Genomic DNA, 10,928 nt, shown 5'->3' on the forward strand with positions numbered 1-10,928 from the left:
TAAAGCAAAACTGTTTCCTGATCAAATCATGTAAACAGCAATACTGCCACAGTATTTTTTTTTCCTGCTCCTGCTCTTGACGAAGGCGGTCGCACTTTTCTCCTCCTCCTCCTCTCCCTTAGCTTCCCTGCTTAGCCTCTTGTGTCCTTGTCTAGTCTCGTGTTTTTTTGTATTACTTTTCCCTGGAACACTCTCTCACAGTCTGTTCTCTAAAACCTAAAAGAGAATTATGGATTTGATCAACTGGTCCCTGAATGCAATTGACACCCCTTTCTCAACGAGAAGTCTGGGCTTGGGTGAGCCTGAGTGCTGAAGATATCTACCTATTCGGAACCATGATAACAGGGTTCTTGCTGATCAGACCTGGCTTGGCCCTGGCTTATCGAAGAATTAAGGAAGCGGAACCGGCTGTTCAAACGCCCACAAGGCTGCCCGCTGGGATTGAATGATGGGACGAGGCGTGAGTTTCTCAAAATGGGTCATTGAGTGCAGCACGGATAAGATCTTGGAGAAGCTTACGGCTGTCGTGAATACTCAGAATAAGACCTCTGAGTGCAAACTGGATTACATCTGGAGGGGCTTGCTCGGAATAACACCTCTGAGCGCAAACTGGATCACATCTTGGAGAAGCACACTGCGGTCGTGAGTTCTCAGAAATTGCCTCTTTGAGCACAAGAATGACAACATCACGGAGCGTAAGGTTGATAACATCATGGAGAAACTCACGGCTCTCCAACGGGAGATTGAGAGACCAGTGTTGGACTGTTAGAACAGCTTTGAAATTCATATGAGTTGTTCGCACTAAAGTAAAAAACCACCATCACTTCATGCGGATACCCCTTTGGCACCAGCAGCGGTCTCATGGCTGGAGCTGAACAACAACACCCTGATAACGACTGTGTTTAGACTGTTCTTCCCATTCTATGCAAGGCCACCTGGGTTGGCTGGAAGACTGTTTACTTAGCCTGGCAGGGCGAAGGACACTGTCTCAGCTGAACTCTGGACACACACACATGCACACAGACATATACACATGCAGATGTACACTCATCCCCCCTCCCCCCTTCAAACGCCTTCGACGCTTATTCCCCTCCGATGCTGACGGTGGATCAAGGAGACCAGCGCATAGGCTGCAGGCCCGGATGTACTGTCTACATCGGCTGTCTCTCACCCTTTAACCACCCCTGTTGCTTGTCATGTGTTTCTTTGGTGTATTAAGAGTTTTTTCATGTGCTATGTGCAGAGGTGTTTTTTTTCTGTTCTCAAACTGATCTCCTGTTGGAGCTCAGTCTGGGGAGTTATTTTTTCTCCTTATCTTTCCTCATGTGGTGCATTTTCCATTGTTATACCTCTCTGACCTGTCTTCCCCATGTGATGTTTTTGTGTAATGTATGTATGGTCAGAGGGTAAGATGGCGTCGCCATTGCGTGCAATAGATCGGCAGCCTTAACATGAAATTTCCCCTTGTGGGACTAATAAAGGTATATCAAATATCAAATATCAACTAGCTGTTTTCTCCTGACACTAATATACATTTGCTCATTTAAAAATGTTTTTTTTTTTTTACAGATACAAATGCAGACACAATTGAATTAAAAAATTAAAATGTAGAACTGAGTAACAATCACAGAGCAGAATTAAACTGGAGGACATGTAGAAATATAAGATATACAATAAACTATACAGGCTTATGGTACTTTTTTTTAAAGATACGCTTTAAAGAAGCTGTATATAAAATATCATTCCAGTTCCTGTTCTCATTATTTCTCATATGAGCGTAATTTTCCAGGTGTTGACACAACGCCGGTCTCTGCGATTCTTTTGGTCCTGGTAGAGATCACGCTGAGATGTTTCCATGTTTTACACAATCCTTTTATTACCCATTATTCTTACAGATGCATCTGGAGATCAGCACACTGCATTCCTATGCAGTCCTATGCTAAAGGCTGATCTAAAGAACTCCACACAACAGTTACAGTTATAACCTCTGGTCTCCTCCCCCCTACAGTAAACACCCCCACAATGGAAATACACAGTGGCCAAGGGTGCTGACACCCTGACCCCCATCTCCTTTTAAGGTAGTGTCCATTGACCTTTGTCTGCCCCTCACCCTCAGTAACTCTTGCTACTGTCCTTCTGCCCTGCACCTCAGTTCTTTGTTCCCATCCCAGGCCTATTTTCTATTTTTTATTCTTACACCCATTAACCGCAATATTATAATGTTGCAAGCAATCACAAACTATATTCTCTTTAACTCTGATCTATATTAAGGAATCTATTCTCAACACAGGTAACACTTACCAGTTGACTCGGGATATTAACAGCAAATTCCTTATCAAATTAATGAATCCACTGGGAATAATGACTCACTAATTCTCTCTTTAGAGAGAACTATTATGTTTATGTTATGTTTTACGGAGTCATGGCTCTGTGAGGACATCCTGGACTGCACGCTCAAGTTGGAGGGTTTTCATCTGCGGACTGGCAGGCCTCTCTCTCTGGTAAGACCACAGGTGGAGGCGTCTGCTTCTACATTAATAGTGGCTGGTGCACAGATGTAACAGTGATTGCTCAGCACTGCTCTTCCTCTCTGGAATACCTTTTCATTCACTGCAAACCGTTTTATTCTCCGCGGGAGTTTGCTTCATTCATCTTGGCCGCTGTTTACATCCCACCAGATGTGGATGTGCAGGCAGCTCAGTGCGCCCTCACGGAGCAGATACTGCACATGGAGCGGACATTCCCGGAGTCTCTCATTATTGCTCTTGGGGACTTTAACAAAGCCAATCTGAGCCAGGAGCTTCCCAAATACAAGCAGTATATATGTCCTCTCCTCTCCCCCCAGAGAGGAGAGGACATTGAACCACTGTTACAGCACGATCAGTGGGGCCTATCACGCGGTGTCCCGCACTTCACTCGGACTTTCTGACCACGTCATGATCCACCTGATCCCTGCGTACAGACAGAGGCTGAAGCTCTCCAAACCTGTCGTGTGGACTAAAAAACTGTGGAGCAACGAGGTTGTGGAGGAGCTTCGCACGTGTTTGGAGTCTACAGACTGGGACACAATGAGGGCTGCTTCTAACAGTTTGGACGAGTTTGCGGACACTGTAACCTCCTATATCCACTTCTGCGAGGACAGCATTGTGCCATCACGCACCAGGGTGAGTTATAACAATGACAAACCCTGGTTTACTCCTAAACTCAAAAAGCTGTGGCTGGAAAAGAGAAAGGCGTTCAGAAGTGGAGACAGGGACTGCTACAGAGAGGCCAAGTACAGGTTCACTAAAGAAGTGGACATTGCTAAACATCAGCACTCTGAGAAGATGCAGCAGCAGATCTCAGAGAATGACTCGGCCTCTGTGTGGAAAAGTTTTAGGAATATCACCAACTACAAGCCTAAAACCGTCCACTCCACTGATGACTTGCGCTTGGCCAACACCCTTAACGACTTTTACTTTACTTTACTTTTGACGAGCCATCAAGCAGCCTTCACACCTCCAACAGCCCCAACAATAGAGACACTTTGGACACTCATTCCCCCACCTCTCCCCCCTCCATAGAGCCATCACCACTATCAAACACTTCACCTACAACACCCCCCTCCTCACCCCACACCCAGGAGGATTTCACACCACCTTCTCCCACTACAACCAATCTGAATGCTCGGAATGAGTCTGCCTACAGGAGGGAGGTTGAACGTCTGGTGTCCTGGTGCAGCCACAACAACCTGGTGCTGAATGCCCAGAAGACAGTGGAGATTATTGTGGACTTCAGGAAGCACACAGCCCCACTCCCCCCATCATCCTGACTGACACCCTCATCACCACTGTGGACTCATTCCGCTTCCTGGGTACCACCATCACCCAGGACCTGAAGTGGGAGCCCACCATCACCTCCGTCATAAAGAAAGCCCAGCAGAGGATGTACTTCCTGAGGCAGCTGAAGAAATTCAACCTGCCAACACGGACGATGATGCAATTCTACACCACAATCACCGAGTCCATCCTCACCTCCTCCATCACCGTGTGGTACGCTGGAGCCACTATCAGGGACAAACAGAGACCGCAGCATGTTGTGCGCTCTGCTGAGAAGGTGATTGGCTGCAGACTCCCATCTCTGCAGGACCTGTACACCTCCAGGACACTGGGGCGTGCAGCTCAGATCACAGCTGACCCTTCTCACCCTGGACACAGTCTGTTTGACCTGCTCCCCTCAGGCAGGAGGCTCAGGTTCATTCGCACCAGAACCTCTCACCATAAGAACAGTTTCTTCCCCTCTGCTGTTGGACTCATGAACAATAATATAATAATTAATTTTTATTTTTTTGTTTATTTAAGCGTTGCCTGACAGTATGTTTTGCACTAAGTACCGCAGCAATTTCCTAATGTTGTAAACCTGCTCAACATTTGGCAATAAAACCCTTTCTGATTCTGAACTGTAAAATCTTTCAGTCTTAGTGTACTGATCACTTTAATTTTCTGGCATCAGGGAAACAATTTTTTTTTCTCATAAAGTGATCCCATTAAAATATCTACAGTGATAATATGCCTTTGGGTGATGATGCCTTCAGGAAATAGCTGACAAGTTCTCAATGCCAATAATGAATATTTTCCACACATATTTAAGCTTTTGCCCTAAGTTTTGCTCATCGCACTGACACATGAGCTCATCAGGAGGTTGTTTCTGCATCTACGTGACTGTGTGAGCTGATCATTGTGGACTCAAATGCAGAGAAGAGGAGGCAGAAGTGAAATGGAAACCAGCTTTTAATGCTGCTTAGTCCTTATGAACTCTCCTTCATTATGTTTTCTACTGAGGTCAGTGTGTAAAAACTATTTATACAATGGTGGCTGATTGGGAAATGACAAACAGGAGGGAATTATGACACAAGTAAAAGAAATTACATAGATAAGAACGTTCTTCAAATCAGGAGAAAACAGATGCAAGAAGTGAAACTAACATGACAGAAATAGAAATTTGTAACAGCAGAACACAAAGCCATTATAGAATAAAACAGACAAAACTCAAACTTAGTTTGTGAATTAAAATTACGGCTAAAACTGCAAAATGTGTGATTGTATACTTTTAAAAAACATAAAGTTGTTTGGTGCTTTTTCATGAGATCCGATTAAGAGAAGTTGAACATGGAAGATCATTCCAGGAAGTTTTCTCATCATTTCTGAAATGAGCACAGTCTTCGTTTCCACCACCATCATCAGGTTGATGTTCTGCCCAGTACCTCGCAGGTGAGCAAAAACAACAAAAATCTTATTATTATTGAGGAAAAATTCAGATGTTTGGTGTTGGTGTGGGGGATTTCATCAGCTAAATTTTCCATCAAATTCATTGATCCTAATGTACATTAGGATCAATGAATTTCAGGTAACGATGAAGATGAAAACCAAGTCATTAGTATACTATCTTTAAACCTTTGGACTTATAGTTTGGCTCTGCCCACTGACCAGTGTGATTCTATATGTAGAAATGTCTGTTGGAAGTTCTAGACTGAACCTACTTACGTGAAAATCACTGGAGTCCCATCTACCCATTTCCATGTTCCCTCCTGTTCTTTGTCATTCCAAGTGTATTCATTGGTGATTGCAGAGAGGAAGGTCTGTTTAACATGATGAAAAAAACTAGTTTTGAACCACAATTTTAGTCTATGTACTTCATTTTATCTAAAAATTCAGTGATTTATCTATTATAAATATCCCAAAACAGCACAAATTAAAACTTTACTCAGTTGCTTTTAAACCTTTTTTTTTGCAAGATTTTTCCTCAACACTGAAGAAAAATTCTCCAACAGCTCATACAGCAAAACATTCTAGTTAACCTGCAACATGTTGTAACTCCCCCCAAAAAATCAATAATCACTGTTACCAAATTTTCCTGATAGTGTCTAAGCAAGAGTGATCAAAATTAATGTACAGGGGTGCTGGTGCCACAGATCAACACATAAGAGTGTGAAATGTTGTACAAAATGTCAGCACATCAAAAGACATCAAAAACTTTTTTTCAGCTGTTTTTTAAACCTCATAGGTACACGAATAAACTGTGACTCAGCAACACAGTTAAAGATACAATAAAGCTGCTTAACAGGGAAATATTTTTGTGATGCTTCGTTCCTTTTTTTTAACTTTAAGTATTTTCACATAAACACATAAAATACAGAAAAGACTATATTTGTGTTTTGAATATTATTTTTTCTTGTTAATTTCATTTCAGTTCAGTTTTCTTTACATAGCACCAGATCACAACAAGACTCCTTAAAGTGGTTTATGTTCCTAAGTAAAGACCTCATAAAAGATGCTATTAATTGGTGGCCTGTACGGGGGGACAACCCCCTCAAAGAAAAGGATGTGTTCTTTTCTTTGAAGAACAAGAAGAACAAATGCAAACCGCTAACATGTTTGAATATGTTACTCAGAATGTGAGACTGGAGCTACATGATTAACCACGACTTTATTTATTTATTTGTAGGTACTGATGCTTAAACACTGACTCAGTCTGAAATAGTGATTAAAAGGTCTGGAGAATCCCACAGACTGGTCTGTATATATTTAGGGTTTAGAATTCATATGTATGCTGCTTGGCTCTGCCATGATGCTGGAATAGGATTGCAGTGGATTGCTTGGATCTACTTTGATAGTAGTAGCACCTATTACTCTCTGTCAGTCCAGGGACAATTTATCATCTCTAGAAAAAACAACAGCAGATAGCAGATGTATCTGCAGATAAACAGTCTGACTACTGACGATTCTGCTGTTTATTATTGTGCTTGAGAGCCACAGTGATGCCAGATGAGGAAACACTGAGAAAAACTTCAGACGCATCACAAAAGAAAAATTTGCTTTCTGCAGTTCACATTTTCAGAAATTAACTCCAGTTCAATGTCATCGACACCCTGAAAAAAAAAAAAGGATCAACTTAGTAATCATTAATAATACTCAGTCCATCTTATTTAGATTTCAGGCCACATTACGATGTATAGTAATCTCATACTTATTAAAATAGTTCTTCAAAAAAGCCACACTTTAATTGGCCACTTAATATTTATTATTAGTTAGTTAATTAATTAGCCTGCATGAAAAGGACTGGAGTGGATTTGGATGAAATCTGGGATTTTCATACTGGACAGATTCACTAAAGAGAAAGTTTAGTATGAACTTAGACTCTTCCAGCCAAGCAGTGACTGTAGCTGGACAAATTATGCAGCCTGAAGACACTACTGTGTATTATTGAACCAGAGACTCACAGTAATCAGCCATCAGTACAGCTGAATTGGAAGCGCTCACTGCCAAAACAATTATAACATCCAGCAGAGGAGGAGCCCTCACACCACTGATGAATTCAAAAGGATTTACTATGAAAAAAAGTCATTGCACAGCTTTGTGAAACTTTGGTATTTTTTCCTGAAAAGAATGAATGAATGCAAAACTAAAGACTTTAGCAACTTGGGGTAAAAGTTTTTAATGAATAATTAAAAAAACACTGGAACTTGTTTTGATTATTTTTTTTCATTAAAAAGATCAAACTTTACCCAGTGGCTGACACTTTAATCCATATTTCTGTGCATTCTGTCAGTGTCCATCTGTAATCGAACCAAACTAATATGAAGACTTGATATTATTCCAGTTGGCTGCAGCAGAAGAAGAGAAGTAGATTTTTAGTAGCAACATGTTCTCGGTGGCTCTGCTGCTGCTGGGTGACTGTCACTGAACAGAAACACTGACAGCGTGGACACTACATGCTGTTACTTTCATTAGAACTGATTTCAACATGTTTTCTCTACATGTATAAAGTGTGACCAGCTCACACAGCCAGCCTCTGTGATACTGCAGCCACTTTTGACCCGGACTGTGTGTGTAGGAAGTGAATGAACTTCCATTACCATTTCGCCCCCTGGTGGCTACAGAAGACGTTCCCACTGGTTTTCATAAAAGCTGCTTGGGGGTGTTAACGTTCCTGCTCTTGCACATATCACAGGCGGGGTATATCACCCCACCTGTGATATGTTATTATTATTGTTATTATAGGCATATGGGTTTGCATAATCATGTGAAAAGACACAGAAGTCAAACTCTTTTTCTGTCCACTTTTCTGAAGATGAATCACAATTTAATGTCTGTCAAACACATGCTGACATGCTGCATTTCAATAAGAATGCATCACTTTAATGATTAAAAATGTTAAAATAACAATGGCAAGACCTTATCATTTTCTGCTTCAGATTTTTAGCAAGTAAAATGCTTTATGCATGTAAAAGCAATTGTTTCTGTAATCTTTACAGTAGATTGAAAAAATAAGAAAAACACATAAAAACAGTAAAACACCCTAAACACACACACACACACACACACACACACACACACACACACACACACAGCAAGAGAAAATAATCACAGTTTTCCAACTAGAATAATAACAATAAAGTGAAGATAACATTAGTTTAAACGCTTTCAGCAGTCACAATGATAAGCGAGCACATTTGCAACATGAAATGCAAATGTTTAACCAGTGCAGATTTCAACCAGTACAAGCCACTGTGTGCTGTTTCATGTCTGCACACCTGAGAACAGTTTAGCTATGTTTCAAACTAAAAACACTCTAATATTGTATGGTAAATTACTCAATAATGCCCACATGTTGCAGACTGAAATGTAACAATTTTAACAGTCCTCTCTAGATGAAGCTCTTAGGTCTAATCTTTGAGATGCCAAAACACTTTTACAACTGCTGAAAGAATCTAAACAGAACTCATGCAATAAACCAACATTATCAATAAAAATACCACAAAATTATTCAAAACATGTTGACACCATTTCCCCAGTGACGGTAATTATTGACTGAAACCACACTGAGCACACACTAAAGCAGACCACAGACTCCCCCCCATGACAGGAACTACAGTCTGGTTCCTAATAAGGGGCTGCATTTGATTCTCTAAAGTAAAACTGTGTGCTGTGACTGTATGTTTTTAAAAGTGCTATCCAAATAAAAGGTAATATTGGTCAGTTACTCATTATTATTATTGTTATTATAGGCATAAGTATATTTCAAGGGTTGTTTTTCACTAAAGCTTAATACTTAAATGGCCTGTATTTGTATAGCGCTTTACTAGTCCCTAAGGACCCCAAAGCGCTTTACACAACCAGTCATCCACCCATTCACACACATATTCACACACTGGTGATGGCAAGCTACATAGTAGCCACAGCCACCCTGGGGCGCACTGACAGATTTAGAAAAGGATGTATAGAAATGCTAATAAAATAACAATCATAGCTTAATTTGAAACATATGTACAAATCTAATTTTCCAACAAATTCAACTGTTACAGTAGTTTTTCACAGACCCATTGGAGAGAATTTTCACATCTTTCATCATTCCAGGAAGTTCCTTGATATCTGATATGAGCACAGTCCTCACTAAGCAACAGGTCGTCAGGCTGGTGAGGTGCCCAGTATCTGGTGAGTCAATAAAAAACAATATTAATATCTTTGAATTAGATATAAAACAACATGGGAAAAATGACTACTGATAGCATGTTTAACCCATTGTGAGTTATGGACACCCCCGCAACCCTCTGTCTCTAATAACAAATTGTTAAGTGGGTAAGAAAATGGATGGACGGATGATAGTGTTGGCTGTTGTCTCCTGGGTCTGTGTTTTTTTTTCCATTATTCACAATAAAATGTTTAGTTAATATCAAGTCATATCCAAGTAAGGCCAAAACAGTCTCTAAGATTTTCAGTTCCTGGTGTCTTGGTTTATCAATTAAGTTATTTTCTTGATGAAATAACTTCACCAAGGAAATACATAAATTAAAAAACATTACTTCTTTATTTATAAAACATAACATTTACTTAGTAAATAAATATTATTTATAAAAATATTTATTTATTACAAATATATTTAATATACTGGGTGAACTCGAAGACTTACTGCAGAGTCAGAGGCGATCCATCTACCCATTTCCACGTTCCCTCTTGTTCTATGTCATTTAAACCAATCCAAGTCTCTTTCTGGGTGAATGAAGTGACGAAGTCCTGTTCAACAAGCACACAAACATTTGTGTCATGAATCACTAGACTCTTTTTATTTCCTGTCCCTCTGGCTACAGATTCTCATCAGCTTTATACCCAATGCTTTTTCAGTGTAATGGGGGAATTTCCATGTTTTGTGTTTTTGAATTATTAATAGTCGTTGACTTCATTGTTATTTATAGTTTCTAGTCTCTTGGTTTCTGTCTCTCTGCCTCCCCTGTGTTCCTTGTGTCACATCTAGTCATGTTATGCTTTCATGTCTGTTCTTCAAGTGTCAAGTCCATGTCTCAGTCTGAGTCTCATGTTTGCTGTTTATTTTGATAGTTCCTTGTTAAACTAGTCAAATGATGAAATTTTTATGGAAACATTTTTATTCAAATTGGGGAAAGTCATGTTCATAACAACGTGGGGTTTGAAAGTCAATATTCATTAACAAACACAATATAACACACGCATGCACTTTGTACCTGTTCTTCAGGGCTGTCTATCACCACCAAATCTGCTCCTTGGTCTGTGCAGTGTTTTCTAGCTGAATGCCAGGAACCAGATCTTTCAGAGAGGAGATAACAGCTACAACAGAACTTGCTCCATCCTGTAGGACATGTTTTCTCCGGAAGAAACATCAAATAAGAAATATTAAAGACCAACATGAAACATTCAGCAATGCTTTATTTGGTCTCTGTTAATTAACTGGAATCTATATTTTACACCATCTATATATAAAATGCCTTGTGATCCTGACACTGCAATGCAGAGAAGATGCAACAATGATTCATGTGAAACATATCCATGAAGATTAAAGTTTGCTTTCTAAAATTTCTGTCAATTCAGATATAATGACAAAATATTTCCATCTATTGCTGGAAAACGGAATCACTG

At 40.1% G+C, this 10,928-nt stretch overlaps 1 protein-coding gene across 1 annotated transcript in view; it reads right to left on the minus strand.

The window, feature by feature from the left end:
- Positions 1–9,298: 9,298 nt before the first annotated feature.
- Positions 9,299–10,928, minus strand: part of LOC116329307 (CD209 antigen-like protein E) — a 48,223-nt gene continuing 46,593 nt past the window's right edge. The window contains exons 5-6 of the mRNA XM_039599927.1: positions 9,949–10,052; positions 9,299–9,470 (exon numbers count right to left, since the gene is read on the minus strand). Coding sequence (XP_039455861.1) covers positions 9,338–9,470; positions 9,949–10,052 — 237 coding nt within the window. The 3' untranslated portion in view covers positions 9,299–9,337. The remainder of the gene's footprint in view (positions 9,471–9,948; positions 10,053–10,928) is intronic.

The sequence above is a fragment of the Oreochromis aureus genome, linkage group 16 (genome assembly GCF_013358895.1).
Source record: "Oreochromis aureus strain Israel breed Guangdong linkage group 16, ZZ_aureus, whole genome shotgun sequence".
Taxonomy (NCBI): domain Eukaryota; kingdom Metazoa; phylum Chordata; class Actinopteri; order Cichliformes; family Cichlidae; genus Oreochromis; species Oreochromis aureus.